At 37.9% G+C, this 19,984-nt stretch overlaps 1 protein-coding gene across 3 annotated transcripts in view; it reads right to left on the reverse strand.

Annotated features, from left to right (window-relative positions):
- The window catches only part of CDK14 (cyclin dependent kinase 14), a 549,832-nt gene that overhangs the window by 262,957 nt on the left and 266,891 nt on the right, over positions 1-19,984 (reverse strand). For all 3 annotated transcript variants that reach the window (XM_037066082.1, XM_037066084.1, XM_037066083.1), the window contains one exon: positions 9,599-9,722. In XM_037066082.1, coding sequence (XP_036921977.1) covers positions 9,599-9,722 — 124 coding nt within the window. The remainder of the gene's footprint in view (positions 1-9,598; positions 9,723-19,984) is intronic.

Consider the following 19,984-nt stretch of genomic DNA (forward strand, 5'->3'; position numbering starts at 1 on the left):
AAATAAATAACATTTTGAACTCTTAAACCTTAAATCATAAAGTTAATAAGAAACAAGGCATTTCTGTGGACTCTCTATAAACCAAGCACTGTCCCTAAATGATTTATACGTACTTAATTATTTAATTCCTTAAACAATTTTCGAGGTGTCCAGTATTACTATCACCATCCCCATTTTCAAACAAGGAAACTGAGGCACAGAGAATTTTGATAACTCACCCAAGAACATCAGATTTGGAGTCTGACTCTGAGCTGAGTCAGATTTCACCTCGGGCATCTGACTCCAGAACGTGCACCCTAACCACTCTGGGATATTGTTCTTTATCTGTCTTTTCACATGGGGATATTTGCTCCCGTGTAAAAAGTTTCCACTTTCAGACTGACACATTTTTAGTCAGTGCTTCTGGTACAGCTCACCTTCCCGGAGTTGCGTACTGTCTATTTCCAACCTATGGGAAAGGTAACATTTGAACAGAGGATTCTTCCCGCCGTGGGGTCTGAAGAGCATTTTTCAGCCGCCGCCCAGCACTGCTGGGTCCCGAGGAGGACACTGGTAAAGCCAATTCGGCTTTCATATGCCCAGAGGGCTCCTCAACACTTTAATTTATACCAGGAATACAATTAGAGAGGTGGTTCTTTCTAATTCTTAAATTACGGAGGCTCCATTCCAACCAGGCTTCCTACACGTCTGCTGTGAAAATCACTCTTTATATTGTTTCCTGCGGTTATCTCAAAACCACGTTCTACGCAGGCCCAGTGTTTAGGGGTGAGCGGTAGCTAGTAATCTGGATCCCAGCTTCCCAACAGGGATCTCACTGTTTAGCTGGCACAGGTCATCAGACCAGCAGAGGTTACTTTGAGCCCAATGTCTAGTTCTAACTCCTACCTTCTCAAGTGTTTGGGAAACTGAGACTACGCATGTGCTAAATAAGGTATTAATATTCTAATGGGTACTACACCAGGGCTCTAAAGATGTCAGTAATAAAAATAAGTTAACATATCACTTACTAAATAACAGGCACAATAGTAACTTATGTTCCACTCTCTGGGCCAAAGGAAGTACATTTTTATGATGAAAGTTTGAACTAGATAATCTCAAAGGTTCCTTCAAGTGCAGAGAATATCTAATATAAAAAATTCTGAAAATGTGTATGCAATAGGTTTCCCTTTTCTCTTATATAGTTATCACATATTTATTTCAATTTTCCCATCACAGATTTGTAACTTTTATTCTGAAAAAAAACAACAACAAAAACAATCACACAAGCCATTCTCTATGACATGATTTTATCAACAAGTGAACAATAATATATAATATTATTGACAATAATATTACATTCTGCTTCTAACTGTTTGGGCAAATGCTTGAATATCATACCTATTTTGTACTGTTCTTATAATGTTAACACTAGTGACTCTTATCAAATGCGTCCAAAATATTCTAAGTAGGGTGTGAGCTTACTGGCAATTTTTCAGAAACCATCAAGACCACATTATCCTAAAATCTTCCAACTTCCTTCTGCCTCTGCGCCTCTGTTGTTGCCCCCCACCCCCAACCCTACTCCTTTCAGGTGGTTCTAAGCACGGTTTCCACCTCTACCATCAGCTTCCAAATTAAAAATGGAAATGTCAATTAACTTAGCAGATATTTAATAGATATTTTACTTTTAAAGTTTGAATTTTTGCAAAAAAGAGTTCTATTATTTTAGATTTGTAAGCTTGATTATGCACATCAAAGTTATTTTTATACTATGCAATAAAATAAACATAGATTGTTTTTCAGACATGTATCTAAAATTCCTAAAGCAGCACCAGCCTGGGCGGTGTGGCTCGGTTGGTTGGGACACTGAACCACACACCAAAGTGTCACAGGTTCCATTCCCAGTGAGGGCACATGCCTGGGTTGTGGTTTGGTCCCCAGGCAGGGTACGGCCCCAGTTGGGACTCATACAAGAGTCAAGAGAGCAAGGTTTCTCTCTCCCATTGATGTTTTCCTTCCTCTCCTCTTCCCTCCCGTTCCCTCTCTCTAAAATCAATAAGCATGTGCTCCAGTGAAGATAAAAAAATAACAAAAAAATAAAATTCCTAAAGCAGCACAGATCATGTTCTTGTATTTTTTTAAATTTCCATTCATTATAATGAAAAAGTCTTAGCTTCCTATGTTTATCTATTACAGCAGAAAAAAAATCACTCAAGGTGGGAAGAAAATTTTTAAATATTTAAGTGCACACCACTTCAAAAGTAAATCAACAGACATGACATTTAAAAACTTGGAGAACAAACAGGAAAGCAAACTAATATCAAACTGAGAGTATTAAAGTGAGAAAATAAGGGTTCAAAATTACAAATTTTTCCAGTATGTGCACCTTTCATAACTTACAGCATATCTCAGATTTCCCATATCACAGGTCAGTTTTTCTTGCTTCCACTAAAAAATTTCGAAGAGATGTTCTTTAGACTACAATGACTCACTGTCTACAAGAGTCCAGTATAAATCAGGCACATTGACATTTGGATCAGTGAAGTCTGGTTTTGGCTGCATTTTAAAATGTGTCGACTTGGAAGGTAAGGAGCAGGAGATGAAGGAAGATCCATAAATAAGGGACATTAATGAACTGCTAAACTCTAAGTAACCTTTTACACACACCCGTCGGTTAACAAAACTCATGTCGAGTGCAGTCATTATTGTCTTGAATAGCATGTGAGTGTTACATAACTCTAAGGTGCATTTCAGTGTTCTTCTTGCAAACATCGTCTGTACTGCTTCCTATCTGGTCATCATGAGGGTTCCAGTTGTCCCCTATATAGGTTTTTTATAGGGTGCATTGGTATATTTCAACACATATCTTGCATCATTTATCTGATTTACTGGCAACAGTTTTGTCCTCTTATTGCATAAGGAAAAATATTTTTGCATATTGAAATTCTTTGCCCAGAAGGTTTCCATTGACATGGAGAATAAGACAATCAGCCATATTTGTAGCAGTCTGTTCTGCATTTAAAATGTTTTGCCATGCATGATATGGCTAAAAATGAATGAAACTATTTTGACTTTTCTCATTTCCATGGAGTATGAAACTGCCATTCTAAGTAATCAACCCCTATCCACATTGCTTCAGTCTGTTTAATGGTGACTGAAGAGATTTCTTACAGAGGAGAATATGTATATCACTTGCAGTTCATATATTTCCTTCTTATTCCCATTTACAGCTTTTAAAAAGCTCACGTAGGTGAAATTTTAGGATATATTTAGGGCAAATATATCTAGTTTCCTAGATATATTTAGGAAACTCTTCTGCATGATACTATAGTGCCAAATAAATTACATGTCATTATAAATTATCAGAACCTATAGATGTACAACATCAAGAGTGAACCCCTAATGTAAACTAAGAACTTCGGCTGCCACTGATGTGTGAATGTAGATTCATCAATTATAACAAATATACCACTCCGGTGGGGGATGGCGATAATGGGAAAGACCATTTGGGTGTGGGTGCAAGGGATATAGGGGAGTTCTCTGTAGTTCCGGCTCAATTGTACTATGAACCTAAAATTGTTCTTAAAAATAAAGTCTATTTAAAAGGAGAAAAAAAAACCCTCACATATGTAGCATGTTAGCATGCCTGGGAAAAGTCTTACTGTGATAACATGAAACAATACAACTGAATACATAATCATCCCTCTTGAACGCAAGGAAACTTTGGAGGGGAGGGGTGGGATACTAAATGAGACTTACATAATGAGGCCAAGGGATGATTTCATGGTCAGGGACAAGACAATTTCCTTTTCAAAAGGGTTACCACATTGATAAAATAATGAGTCAGGGAAATACCTTTGTCTAGCTCACAATCAAAATTATACCTAACACATAATCTTGATAGTCTGATAGACTTTAAGACATGCAGATTTTGATTTGCAGATTAATGAATTCTCGAGAAATTAGGAGGGGATCTCTTTTTTGGTTCACATTGTAGCATCAACTGTTCTAAAAATATTCTTTGGTTTTCAGATCTATATAAAAGCACCTTCCTGAACTTTGCATTTAAATTGCTTATGCATTAAACTGTTCAAAGGGCCTTTTAAAAAGTACAGTGGTACCTCACTGGATAGTAAAGATATTTTTGCTAACAGAAAATATATTCCAAAATAAAGATACAGCAAAATTGAATCCTACAGGCCATAATGAATGGACTAAGTGATATTTAACCTTGAATTTATAACTATGGCTTCAATGGTGAATTTCATATGCTAATGATAACAACATAGCTAAAGGTCTATACTTTGGGGACTAACAGGCTTCTATTCAGAGACTCTATATTTACCAAACTGATAGACTCCTCTGTGCATCTGAAAGCCCTCGATTTCCCCATTTTCTAGTATTCCCTATGCGAATTCTGAGAGGCACATTACAAACAAACCCTGCATTCACCACGGCCTCTGCAGAGTTACCACTCTGGTGTGTTCTGCAAATTAAGCTAAAATGTGATTTACAATAATCTCCTTTCTCACATTAAGACAAGGAACAGCCTGGAAGAGGAAACTACCAACATTAAGACGGTAATATTTTAGACCTCTGGTGGGAGAGACCTGTGTAATTTTACTTGACTAAAACCACTGAGCTATTTAACTTGATTCCTACATTAGGAAAGTCAGTGCAATAAGCCAAAACACTAAATTCTTCTATTACAGAATTGTCACTGTCTCTTTTGCACGGGGCGAATTTAACCCAGCTGTCCTTCCATGACCTTTAAAAATAGTGGAGGAACGGCTGGGGGATGTGAATGACACCATCATTATCTTGCAAGATTTGCAGGAAGCTATAACTCTATGGACCCATCTATTTTGTTTTAATCTCATTTACATGAAAAATACCTTTCAGTTTTCATACTATCAATACTGTGAATGAACATTAATTTCTTGGTGAATTTTTTATGCACTTACTTGTCATACTTAGATAATTTTCTTCTAATGTGATCTCAGTGCACATCACAAAAGTGTGGCTCTCATCTATTTGAACTTCAAAATGCTAGAAAAAAACATTAGATTCTAGGGAGAGATGGTATGGCATTGATTCTAGAATCAATGGACTGATTTTATCCACCAGCGAATATCTGGTTATTAGAAAATAAGCTGGTAATTTCAAAGTGTGCAACATAAAAAAACAGCACTGAAAGGGGTCTTGATAGTATCAGTTCAATATTCTTATTTTTCAGCTGAAGAGGCTAAGGCCTAGACAGTATAAATGATTTATTTCCTTTTTTTGTTTTAGCATCACGAATAATGACTTCTTAAATGTCACACCCTACTTACAGGCAGAGCCAGGCCTCCTAATTCAATGTCCAACACACTTTGTTCCCAACAACAGTACAATTAGACAAGCACTTCAGGTCTCCAGAGTAGGAGCTTCACATCTTACACATCTTCTGTACATGTTTCCATTCACTCAGAGGCGTTTATCTCTGCAGCCTGAGGTAGAAACACAGTAAACATCCACCAGGTGCGAGAGCCTCCACACGGGCGAAGCTCCAACACTACCTAAAGCCATCAAATCCCACCTACTCTCCCGACTGTGCCCGGCCAGGGCAGCTTGGGTGAACAGAAAATTCAGCGGTGAGCTGCTGGTTTGCCAAAATAAGTCAAGCAGAAACCAGTCAATGTAGGTGAGTCTTAGTCTACACTAATAATCATGGTAATCCTGCTTTTTTCTGTTTATTCCACCAATATTTACTGAGTAGCTACTATGTGCTAAGTGTGGTCCTAGATATAGCACAGACAAGAATGAGCAAAACAAGGCCAAGTCCCTGCCCTCAAGGAACTTAGAAGTAGTGGGATAAAATTGAAAACCAAGTAAACAAATGAACAAAATAATGTCAGTGTGCTGTAAGTGCTAATGAAGAAGTTAAACTGGATGACAGTAATGGGGAAGGTCAGATTTTTGGAAAGGTGGCCTCTTTGAACAGGTGACATCTGATCTATGCTCTGTATGATGAGAAAGTGCCAGCCACAGTGAGAAGTGGAGGAAGAGCATTCCAAGCAAAGAGGAAGGCTGAGTCAAAGGGTCTGATAGGGGAACCGACTTGGGTTTGACTGGTTTGACTGTACCGCAGCAGGCAAAAAGGAGCAAGGTGGTGAAGGCAGGCTGGATGAGAGACTCAAAATGTTCTTTTCTCAAAGATAATGTAAACATGAACCCCTCTTTAGAAAGGAGTCTAAATGCCTCTACATAACTTTATCATTACGCCGGCAGAACAAACCTCTGCATTAGGAAAGCCACAGTGACTCTAAGTCATGTGTAATTTATGCATATGGAGAATAAGCCTCAGCTAAGTACTTAAACATGACTTTGCTTACAAGAAAAAAAAATTACAGCGCTTTGACAGCCTGGAATTCAGAACTGCCCTTCGTTTGTTTAAACCTGAACAGGTCCACAAATACAATATTGCGTGGTTTACCTTGGCCAGCAGGTAAAATCTCCAAAGGGCTCAGGTGAAATCCACTTATTACTACTGAATTATTCAAATGGGACAATGTTCTTTCAATTATGTGATACATTTTTTTGGAATTAGTGCAATTTCCTTTCACAGCATGGGTATCGTATTTAGTGTACGTAGAAAATTGCACGTACATGGGTAATGATTGATAATTTACTAGAAATTAGGCAGCTCTGTAAGGTAACACGTCTATGTGTATAAATACAAAGGCCCTGGGCCACCTGAGATTGAAAGATGCAGATCAATAACCTGAAAGCCAGCTTTTCAACCACAGCCCCGTGTGATCAAGCCCAGGCATTCTACCCCTCCCTGAATCTCATGCCTCTCTCAAAAATACACATCTCTAGACCTTAATCCATTGAAGAGACAATGAAACAAAAATATCTAAGTGTCTGGCACCTAGAATAAGCTTAGTGTTTTTCCCCAATATATTTTTCTAATAAAAGTAGTAGCATTTACAATATGGGGGCAATAATCATGCAGATTTCATTTGTCTCTCTTAATGAGAACTCTGTGGTATTGTTCACATACAAGAAGAAGGTAGGACAAAGAAGCTGTTTCTGAAGCTCTTCACACATCAAATCTGAATTAAGACCTAATTTTCCAATTGTTCTGCTGCCTGGCATCACCCCATTCTGACTGTCTAGTTTCTCTGCAGCTTCCACTGTGTTTCCCTCCTCTCAGACACAAACACGTGCCCCAGCGCAGTAAATCATAGTTAATTGCATGTCTTAAATTAAAAGACAAAAAATAATGCACAATTAATTGGGAGAAATTGTCAGTTGGTGAATGAATCTCGCTCATTACACTTCAGGCACAGGATGCAGGCCAAGTGTGTGTCCCCAGTGAGACGGTTTGGTCCTGGATGCTGAGGGGAGGGCACCTCACGACCTCTCTGCAGAGCAGGCTGGTCTGCAGAGTCACACGCTTCAGTACATCCAATACATTCAACGTTGCAGTCGCAGCATCTCCAGCTTTCTCTGCAAGGGTGCTCCATACAAGACTGGGCATCACAGCGAACAACAAGAGGGAACGAGAATTTTTCTTCATAAGGGGTAGAATAAAGAGTCTGAGTTTGGGCCATTAAAGGAAACATCTAAGCTGTTACAAATGATTTTTTCATATTTGATAATATGCAAAAATACTGGTAACATATTCTTATGTGAAAATGACTTACAAAACAATGTGTGTTTGGTTTTTGAGGACTTATAATAGGTGGAAGAAGCAAGACAAGAGAGGAGAAGAAAGGTACTTGGAAAATATACAGCAAAAATGTTAGTGTTTGTTATCCCTGAGTTGTTTATACTTTCTAAATTTTCATTAAAACTTTCTAAGTTGTTTAAAATTATATTTAATTTTATTTCTGAATCTGATATTGTAAAATGTCAGTTTTAAAGATCCATAAGAATCTTTTAAAATACACTTAACTGGTATGGTTAAAATGTCATCATAAAATTAAAAAATAGCCCCAGTAAACACCTACACACAATTCCATTATACCCTTGCTTATGCAGACACAAATCAATTCTGTAAAAATGTATTTTAAAAATATTTAAGGAAACCATGTTCAATGAAATTGAATGTTTAATGCAATAACATATTCCAACATGTACCTTATTGTATATTAACACACCAGAAGAAAATCACTATAAATCCTTATTAATTTACTGATACTGACAAACTACAAGTGTGTTCATAACAAATTCATAACCTTGAACATAAGGAATTACAAATCTTTCCTCCCACCCACTCTCCCATTATTTTCCACCCTGAAACAGAAAGACCCAGTATCGTTCTGATGCTAAAATCTGCAATAAACAACACAGATACACACACACACACACACACACACACACACACACACGGTGTCATCATTTTTACCAAACTACATGAGGACAGATGACATTTTATAAAATACAAATGCTAACTTTTGTTTTATTTCAAATATAAAAGAAAAGAATATACAACACCCAACAGAGTAGATTCATCAGAAAGATACTGAACAGCCTACTAACCTTGAAATAAAAAAAAAATAAACATTGCCTGCTTCCTTTTATTTATTGGGAGGGGTAGAAATAGAGTGGGAAAAGCTAATAATAGTTCAGCCAAAGCCCATAGCTCAAGCTCAGGCATCTTTATGTCCCAAGGGTAATATTTCCATTCCATTCTTAATGGAACAAATTTCTAATCAGAATATGTATTCAAAAATAATTAAGGCAAGGCAGTGTCAACACATCATGCTGCCACAGGCATTCCCTGGCGCTAGAAATCAACTCGGCACACTCTTTGGCATGACAGGGAGCCGGGGCCATGCAGAAACATCAGACTTGACAAAGGGAGGGGAGCTAGCAAGGGCGATGGCAGCGCCCGGCTCCTCTCTGGGTGCTCCAGACAGTGTTTGGGAGAGAGCTGCTCCGCTGGAAGACACCAACCTCAGAATGTTTCCTGAAACCTTAAAGCCTTCAAAGAGATGACTTCTAATGGTCCAGACCAGGAACTCAACTTCCGAATGAGAATCAATGCCCGCTTTTACAAAATTACTGAGAATTCTTAAAACAACAGTCACTTCCAGAAAGATTAACACTGCTCCTAGATTTTTAAAATTATTAAAACTTTAGGGCACGGCATACTCTTGAATATATTTTGTGATGCCCTGAAAAAGTCCATAGGCTTAAACTCAGGTTTCTTTCTTCAAGGGAGCCAGTACACTGATCATCGCGGTGGCTGAGTGATGAGTAATGGGAATTCACTGCACTAACCTCCTACTTTTAATTGGTTGACATTTTCTTAATAAAAAGTGAGAAAACAGATGTCTTTCGATATATTTTGCATTCACAATTTTACACTTTTCCTTTGGAACTACGTGATATATGAGATGTGATTTGTGCTCATGATTACTTAAGACTCTAACAAGCAGTCTGAAATTTTTAAAACTCCAGCAAGCATAATGTTGATCAGAAAAAAAAAAAACAACCCTCATTCCTGAAAAAACTGTGCCATCATCTCTAATGATAGAAGGAGTGCGCCTAAACAAATGCAGTGCCACCATCTGCCTGGCATTCTCACAGTGTGACAAAACAGACCGGTAATGAACTGCTTTCCTACCGAAATCTGCCAGCTTTAACTCCCCCGTGTCACTGATCAGAAGGTTCTGTGGTTTCAGGTCTCTGTGCAAAATATAACGCTGGTGGATGTAAGACAGCCCTCGCAGCAACTGAAATAAAAACAACTGAAAAATAGGGAGACAAAAGTTAAAATCTGAACACAGACAAATGCCAGTTTCTACATACAGTCTGCCAAGTACTTGCATTTACTGAAAATGGGTACCCATCACTGAACTGCCTACCAATTTAGTCAAACAAAATATGCATAAAGGTATGGAAATCCCTCATTTATTAAGAAATAAATCTGAAAATTTCTAACAAGCCATTATGTGTCAACCCAGGGAGCAATTCCTCCGATCGGTATTGTATAAACCTAACAAAATGTAAACAATTAATTATTTATAGTATTTTATTTCCTCAGCACTAAATTGATGTTTGAGGAAAAACACTACCTATAACATTATAAAAAGTAAAATATTTGGACTAAGTTTCTGTAAATGTGTGCATATTGAACTCCATAGAAATGACATGAACATGATACCCAAGGTTCTCCCATTAACATGCTTTAAGGAATGAAAAGATGAGATGATCTAAAATAATTAAACAAAAACAGTCACATGGTCGAATTAATATTACATTGTAATTATACTGCTTTTACGCATATGGCCACAGAGATTAGCCCATTGCCTGAAGACAGACATGTCCCTTCACTAATTACAGGGCACACCCTTCCAAAGAGAAAAGAAACTCAGCAAACAGAGACGTCAAGAATTGAAGAGTAACACTTTTATAAGAAATCATTTTTAAGAAGTGATGGCCTTGCCTGCTTAGTTTCATGGTGGACCATATCAAATGTTTCTATTTTGATAACAAAAAAAAAAATGTGATTCACTAGGCATTCCAATATTCTGTTGATGAAAAAAGAGAATATTTTAAAACAATTTACTTGCCAAAATAACCTTCGTTGATGTAGTTTTTAAAAATCAATCTCCCCAAACAAAAATAAAAACAAATGCTTAAAATGCCATCAGTGTGCTAATTGATATAGTCAGCTGGTAACAAAGGGTAGTTCAGGAAACTCTTAAATGAGTTAGTTGTTGCGGATAGTATTGGGATTCCAGAATATTCAAAAGGAAAGAAGACCGGCAACTCCTTGAGGACCCTGGAAGTTTGCATTTGTGGAATATTTTCCAACTAACCAGGGACTGTAAAAGCCAAGTAAATTGTTTTCACAGTAGCTACCTTGAAATAACAGTAAGATGAACTCCTTTCAAACTGTTTGTAATAAATATGCTGCGGAGCAGTGGGACCCAAGGACCATTATTGCCAGGACCTGGGCATCAGAAAACAGAAGTCCATTCTGCGTTAGACGACATTAAATTACTGGCTCAACGACCTTAGGAGGCAAACATTCCTAAGAGTCCTCCTCTTCATCCTTTCTGGGGAGCAGATGGAAAGCCTTAACACCATCACCAGCAGCTCCCGGCCTCCTTCTTCACTTCCAATAGCCTCTGCATCCTGGAGCCTACAATTGAGGCTTACAATTTCCAAGAAAATTCATATTCCTTCAGTTCGGAAGGGAAAGAGAGTGAGCAAATAAAGCTACTTTGTTTCTTAAAAAACTTAAAACTAACAAATAAACAAACAAACCACAAGGCAGGCCACATACATTTAATTGGCGAGCGCACAATGTAACAGCATACAGATGATGTATTGTAGAACTCTACACCTGAAACTTATATAATGTAATTAACCAATGCTACCCCAATAAACTTAGTTACATTTTTTAAATTTTTCAATATAATCTGATTTGGACAACAAAGCTTAGCATTCGGCAAGATGCTAACTAATTCCGGTGGTGGAGCCGAGGCTTCTTACAATGTGATTATCTGGCCCTGACAGTGCATTTTAGTGTAACAAACACAGACCCAGTGCCAGCTGCCACTCTACGCATCACAGAATATGAGCCCATTTAATCTCTGTAACAATTTTAATGAAGAAGGCACTTCAATCATCTCTGCATTAATGAGGAGGAAACTGCGCAGTTCCTCAAAGTCACGCAGCAACAGGGGCAGAGCCGGGGCTCACACCAGGCAGTCTGGCCCCACAGGCCATGCCCTTCACCACTGTACTACAGGAATGTTAGCTAGAAATCAAAACAAGGAGAGAAGTGTTGCCACAGAAGCTGCTCTACAGGATAAAGTCTGGGCAACAGGTACCACGGCAACTGAGCTGAGCCCTGATCCCTCTGAGCGCCTCCACAAGCCTTTGCTCCCCTCCAGGTGTATGTGAGGTACACCTCCTCTGGGCTCTGACGGCAGCCTCTGCATGTGGCTCGCACAGTGTGGCATCAGCCCACCCCCCACAGACTGTGTGCCTGCACCACCTTCCTAACCTGGCACACAGCTGACACTCATGCCAGAAATGTGAGTTCTGAGTGAACTTAGAGACTTCTGAATTAAGCAGGTACAAAAATAACAAGAATGATGGGATAGAATTCTGTAGAAGCTAAGTGTAGAAGTGGGTACATCAAACCATGGCAAAGAGCTCTTCTTTTCCTATCTTTGCTAATTAGTGAAAATATGTAATCCATATTACATGTTTGGATTGCACTAATACAGAAGCTATCCAAATGAATGCTGTATTACAGAAGATTACAAAAACCAGTGTTACTAAAGGACACAATCACCACTTCAATAACAACTGCACAAACCAGGCTCCAAACAGAGCCTCAAACATTCAGTTACAGCCCCAAACAAAGGTTTAGATCTCTGAGCAATACACAAAGGAAGAACGAATCCTCAGAATGAATTCACTCAGGATTTATTAAGTGTCAACCATGTGCCAGGTGCTGTTATGTAAGAGGGATGCAAAGATGGACAGAAAATAAGATGTGTGCCCTGGATGCACACACTCGCAGCCCGTAGGGTGTGAGGGGCAGATTAACAGACAATCACCACTTACAGCGGTCCACATAAAGTGCACTGAAGACACAGAGGGAAAAGGATCTAGCGACAACGACAATAACAAAACTATAGAACTGATCCTGCCCCTCTACGAAGAGTAACCCTGTGGAAGGAATGAATGATAGGAAGCTAGTCACTCTAAAAGCAGAATTCATTACACATAAAATTTTAATAGAAAACCAAGTGGATCATTCACTAGATGCACAAGTTGAAACCATGTGTTATATGACAAACCCCTTGCATTTTTGAGGGAAAATATTGAGAAGGCCAAGCAAACAGATCACTAGATAAATGAAGAAGAAAAACTTAGGTAAATGAAAAGGTAACAGCCCTGGCTGGCTGGTTAGAACCTTGATGATACACCAAGGTTGTGGGTTTGATCCCCTGTCAGGTCACATACAAGAAGCAATCAATGAATGCAAGAATAAGTGGAACAACAAATCAGCTTCTCTCTCTCCCTCCCTCTCTCTCTTCCTCTTCTTCTTTTTTCTCTCAAATCAATAAATAAAAAATTTAAAAATATAATCTATGAAACTATAAAGCTACCAATTCACCATCATAAAAGTGCTAGTGAGCAGAGGACAATACAGGCCTATTGAAACCATTAGAGAGTGCACCTGAACGTGAGGAACAGGACACGCATTGCCAGCTAAGGGTGAGGAGGCTGCAAGGCAGCAGAGGCCGTCCTGAGTTAAACAGAATGTCCTTACGGAACGTCCATCCTCTGGAAATGTCCTGAGAACCCAAGTCTTGCAAGCAGGTACCTAACTTGCCCATGTCAATTTCTGAGAAAGCCACTTCACCTGCTTACATCATCACACAAGATACACTTGATCCTTGTGAAAACCACAGGACACTATGAGAACAATAGGAACCACCCGAGAGGGGTCACATGCAGTGAAAGAATAAAAAAATCCATCTTTGGGATTTGCTAATAAAACATAGTAACTATCGAGGGAATCTCAGTTCCTGAAAAAAAAAAAAAAGGAGGTGGACTAACAGTGACTGAAGGCTAGCTCCAGGTCGAAGGCTGTTGCAGGTACTTTTACATGTATCTTTTAATCCTTTCCATCTAGGATCCTGTGGTTTTCCATTTCATTGAAACACATGAGGAAACTAAAGCTCTAAAGGCACAAGAAACTTACTCAAACTCACCCAACCATCGCACAGTGCTTGTGAACTTTCCACCACCACCCATCTTAAATGAGGTCAATACTCAATAAATCCATGGATGAATAGTTATATGCCCAATATAAGCAAAATACTTTTTATTAAGTGAACTCAAGTCTGTAAAAGTCTTAATTAGCATATTACTAAAGAACATGAGATTCTTGGATCATAGGATACTTGAACATCTGTTTTTGCTGTTTAAAATCCTCTTAAAATAAACAACAGTGGAAGACAGCTACTGTATTGAAGCTGATAATTCAACATATCTGAAACTTTCTGTCTTTTTATTATACTAGCCATAAGGTCTTCCTAAGAATGCTTTGTCACCTCAGGATACTATATACTCAACTTTCTAAAAGGAGACTCCTCTAAATTTTTCACTGTGATCACTTAAGATCTGTATGCCAGTTTGGTATGTTCACTTTCTGTAATCAAAACCCCAATGGGAAAATGCCTTTCACAGCAACGGCATGGTGAGCAGGGATCCGTGCCAGCAGCAGGTCCATCTCTAGCCCGGCGGTCCTGCCACCTCCCACAGGAAGCATCTGTAGTCTGGGTACACACTGCTCAGGAACAGCCTCGAACACTCCCTCTATTCCCTTCTGAAACACTTCAGACTTCAAGTAGGTAAAAAACACCATGATAAGGCCTTTGATCAAAACTTTGAGAGTAAGTTGGTAAAGCGCACTCAGTATGTTGTATTTAGTACTGAGAAAATTTACTGGCACTTGCAACAAGAATCAAGTTTTAATACTTCCCTCTCCCTCAAAGTCTAAAGGTGTGTGATCAGATTCTCTTTGTCTCAGTGTTCAGTCACTGAGTTCCAGGAATGGCCTGAAATGCATGCATTATTTAATATGTGTGGTTCCACTCAATATGACACTAAGCATAGGGGTCAGCTTCCTTTAAGGACTGTCTGGGTTCTCTTAGGGCTTATAGAGCCATGAGTGATGAAACTCCATGCCTCATAGCACATAACCAATTATTACAAAGCAGTTAGTTAAGCTACTTTTCGGCCACCTGGGGACCATGCTTATTAACACCTCTGTATTTTAGGTTTCTCATCTTGAAACTGGCTGATAGAGTCTTAGATACCTTTGATAGTTAATCACGCTGTAATATTGTATCATCCCATTACTCCATGAGTAACAGAAATGGAAGTCATCTACCAATCAACTGTAACAACTGCCATTTGTTAAGTGCTTCCTATGACAGACACCGCACTTATAGGCATGTAGATAATTTAATCCTCTCGACACCTCTGTTGAGATATTATTGTTGTTGAGATATATCTGTCAACAGATATTATTATTCCTAAGATTCAGAGAAATTAAATGAATTGGCCAAAGGGACACGTCGCAAGTTAAGGGCTAGTACCAGTAATGTGAACCCATTTTTTGTTTGGCTCTGACACCCACAATTAAGAGAATGGCTTCTGTACTATCTGACTTTTTTTTAAGTATGTGCACTATTTAATTAAAGTAGTTCAGATTATGTGAACCCAAGGCTAGAATATATGACACTAGCAAATAAAGCAGTCATAAGTGGATAATAAATACCTCAAATAATATGCTCCATGTTTAACACTATATTATTTAAAAACCCATAAGCCATACAAACATTAAATTATCCACATACCAAATTTCCTAAAAATAATTAGAAACTTAGAGACAGTAAAATATATAATAATTGTCAAAATATTTCATTATATGCATCAGATAATGGTTCCATTATATAAGGTCTTCTTCAGTTTTTAAAAGGCACAGAATAATTCATCACAACTCACACCATTTAGCTGAATTCCAAATTTGCAAATGCCTAATGCAAATATCATATCATAATTTGTAGTACAATGCACACAATTCATACTCAGTTTCTATTTTTCAAAGCATCATTACAATTTCATGTGTTGAATTTTTTAAAAAGAATACTTAGGTTATACAAAGATATAAACGAGCCCTGGCTGGTATGGCTCAGTGGATTGAGAGTCAGCATGTGAGCCAAAGATATAAAGGAGAGAGAAATAAAATCCTGCATATTCAACATTATGGTATAATCCACGTGTCACTCTGGACCTATGTGATGATATTAAGTATGCTGGGATGATATAAGATAGAAATGGCATCAGGCTGATTTCCCTTCCTGGATCCTCATGTTTGTCTTAGAAAACACGCAAGCCAAGGGGTCACATGCCGAATCCACCTTAAAGGGAAGAGGCCAGGTGAATAGCTTGAAGCTTGAAACCCAGGAGGTTGTGCTATTTCCACTGGGTGCTCCCCAAAGAGGGCAGGCTCATCCTAGAATTAAGATATCACGTGGCACACTTCCAATGACTGTCTCTCATAAGCCTTTGGGGTGATTTCTTTTCAGTCTGGGTGTTAAAGCAGCTCCAGCATCAGCAGATGATGCCAAAAATACAAAAGACGTGTTTTGAACATTGGCTGCAGGCACTGCATCTTAACGAGAAATCCACTGCTTAGACGCCCCACTCGGAATGTCCAACACAATATGCATTGATGCATGAAATTTCACTTTCTTTATTGTTAATCCTCTGCTTTCTAAATATGAAAGATTATTTTGTTATAACAAAAAGAGGACCTAAAGGTTCAAAAGAAATCTAGACAGGTGCCGAGACTTGGGGTCAAATTTTTAAAACAATCTTTGATGGCATCATAAAATAGTCCTATTTATCAAAATATAGAATGAAGAAAGGCACCATAATATTCACAGGAATGAGCACTAGGAAATCATTACCAGCTAACTGGAGGCTCTAATTCAGAACATGGAGAAAATCAGGTGTTATCTGATGTTCTATTTGAACATCAGAAAGTCTCATTTAGGAATCAATTCTCAGTGCCATCTGTACGAGGCAGTCTTAATTTGGCATAACATCATTTTGTCTGTTACACACCTGCTCATTCTCTGGACGATGAAAGAAAAACAGCAATTTTTCAACTATAATGACTCTCATCTTTATAATTAATATAGATATTGCAATAAACAATAAAACACAACTTCATGCCAACAGGAATTCAGATACTTCACAGAATAAGGTAGAGAACTCAGAATTATTTTGGTTATTTTGAATTATTCCAAAATAGTTCTGTAAAAAAAAAAAAAGAAGAAGAAGGAGAAGAAAGAAAAAGAAAGAAAACAAAAAAAGATCCAATGTCATAATGGTAATAAGATTTAAGCATCTATATTTCTGGATATCAGCTGGTGACAGCATCAATTAATCTTTTTCTTTGGATGAACCTTGGTTTTCATTCTCTCTTATCAATTTTTAAAGAACACATGAAAAACTGAATAGAGGACAAAATTTAGACCATTAAGGTCATTTTTAACTCAATAATCAACCTGTACACCACTAAGAATTATGAAATGAAGAACTAATACAAGTTCTGAATTCAACTCAACTATGAGACCAAAACCCTATAAAATTGATAGCAAATGGTTTGTGAAAAGGGGGAAAAATTGAACTATCCTACTGAAAAATATTAACCAGTTTCTTACATACCAATTATCATATTCTAGCAATCAATTGCTATACCTTCAATCACCATAAATATTTATAACAAGGGCAATGCCCTCAGGCTTTTGATTCAGGTTTTAAATTGCCCTCCAAGTAATTAACTGCTAAAATTACCCATTTGGCTAAAATTGATACTATACTAAGAAATGAACCATTAGTTAATATTTATTTCAGAATGCCACATTGAGAAGACACATCTTGTGGGCAATTAAGGTAGCAAACTGATTCTAGAAATTTAGTTGTCAAATTTTCTTATGAGTTTATTCCAGTACATACAAGTAACACACATCAAGAAAGATAAAACTTTAACAGATGTTTTGCTGGGAATTGTACAAAATTTCCATAGACCATTCCATGCTTTATTATGAAACCACAAATTACATGCTCTCCCAACTGTTCTTTCTCCCCTCCATTCTTCAATGATCCATGACCTTTGGAATGCTTGGAATTCTCCCAGAGTCACACTGAAGAATAATCTTCTCAATTCTTAGGTACATGACACTCCGTATTTTTACAATAACCAAAGATATATGAACTATAAATAAAGAAATGTACATTTTTAGAATCTAAGATAAATATTCAAAATGTTTCCATATATTGCCATGTTGCATAGTGATGAAAGTCACAATTGCCACATTCAGAAGCAAATGGATTTGGTGACTGTGTTTTCCTTCTGTTCACCATAATAAATATTCAGTATTTATTACAATCCAATCATTTAATGATCTATGAACAACTTAGCCAAATACAAAGTGTTAGAGTTGTTAAAAGAACACTGTCTTTTAAAGATAATAGCGTGCCCCGCCTGGTTTTCACATCTCTTTAAATTTATAGAGAACCATTACAAGGTCTTATTTTAGCTCAACTGTTGTTGTGTTTCTTTTAAATTAACATCTGGCCCACCATTATGAACAGCTAATAACTTAGTAAATATTATTCTTACATACTTCATTTTGCATTCATAGATTTAAGTGACAATAAATATCACCCCATGAAAAAATACACCAACACATCAAACAGAAATGCCCATGAGACATCTGTCACTATGTCATAGTCAGACTTCTTTGAGAATAATCTCACCTGCAGTGCAGATCCTAAATATAACCCCGAAGGAGGGAGCTGTCTGTAAGCAGACACACGGTGAAGAAAGTCAGCGCATAATTAGGTGAGTGGCCTCCCACGGAAACCAACTTGTAACAAGGGCCGTCTGCTTCCCTGCACGGCAGTCCAAACGCCAAAGCACAGGCATTAACAAGCTGCTTTCTGTTTTTTAACTTTCCATGTGCTCAGAGAAGGTGAACCTATTGGTCTCCAAGAGGATACTGATGTCAAACCTATGTGACTGGATCTAAAATCACAAATAATAAGCTAATGACAGTTTGAGTGTATTAATCATGCCATGTAGAGAAAAGAATGACGGACAGTCAAAAAGCTCTTTTTAATTTCAACGATCCTGGTCTTTATTTTATATAAAATGTGGCCACTGAAGTGGACAGCTATTCTAGGACGCTAACCCTGGATGGGCTTGGCTTCAGCAAGATCACTTAAAGATGAGTTTTTATTTTTAAATTATATCGACATTTAGCGTTGAAATGATGATGACCATGGATATGTTATTTTCAAATGAGGCATTGTTCAGTATGAACACTTTCCCTTTCCCCTGTACAATAATTTGTTTTGTTCTGGCATTAACAATGATCTAGTTCTTTTGTTTATGGGTTTGTTTTTCTTTGTTTAGTTTTCTTGTAGGTACCACCAATCCAACACCAAACTCTTCTCTCATCCTGTAAATCTGCTTAAACACATTACGTGACCTAGCTAACAACAACATCTCCTCAGCAATCTCTCCTGGAGAGTTCTGACTCGCTCCACCTGGACTGGTGGGTCACCCTCCCAATCAGACGCAGAACTGGCGTCCTGGGATTTTCCATCATTGTCCTCAGGATTTCCTTCGCCTCTCCCCTGTGGTGGATGCTGTCACCTGGTTTCTTTGTCTCCTCTGCCTTGGCTTATGCTGAATTCTAGTGAGGTAGTACATGGTTAAGTAGCATCCTGAGAAAGAAGGCAAGGTGGGCAAAATTTCTAATTCATTGAACATCTGAAAATATTTATTTTACCCTCACTCTTCATTGACAGCCTGTATAGAATATTAGGTTGGAAATAATTTACATCAGAACTTCCAAGCCATTGCCCACTGCTGTCTCCCTTCCAGTGTGGCTGTTGAGACATTTATTGCCACTGCAATTCTTGATCTTTGTAGTAAACCTGTTTCCTTTATGTAGGACTTTTCTTTGAAAACGGGGTTCTGAAATTCAGCAGCAATGAGCATTACTGTCAATTTCTTCTCAGTCAATGTTCTGGGCATTTAGTGGACCTTCTTAGTCTTGAAATTCTCATCCTTCACATCTTAGAAAAAGTATATTTTAATGATTTACTTAAATGATTCCCTCTTGTCTATTTTCTCCAATTGTTTTCAGATGTTAGATACCCTGGACTGGACTTTTGGATTTACTGATACTTTCTCGCTTTCCAGATTTATATTTTATGCTCTGTTTTCTGGCAAACTTCTTCAACTTTATCTTTCATCCTTTTTTATTTTTGTTGTTTTAATTTCTGTCATCCCATTGGGTTGGCCAAAAAATCTGTTTAGTTTACTCTGTAAAATAAAAGACACATTTTTCATTTTCACCAATCACTTTATTGATTTGGATACTTTGAG

The sequence above is a fragment of the Sturnira hondurensis genome, unplaced genomic scaffold (assembly GCF_014824575.4).
Source record: "Sturnira hondurensis isolate 20B ecotype Veracruz unplaced genomic scaffold, ASM1482457v3 Scaffold0016462, whole genome shotgun sequence".
Classification (NCBI taxonomy): Eukaryota; Metazoa; Chordata; class Mammalia; order Chiroptera; family Phyllostomidae; genus Sturnira; species Sturnira hondurensis.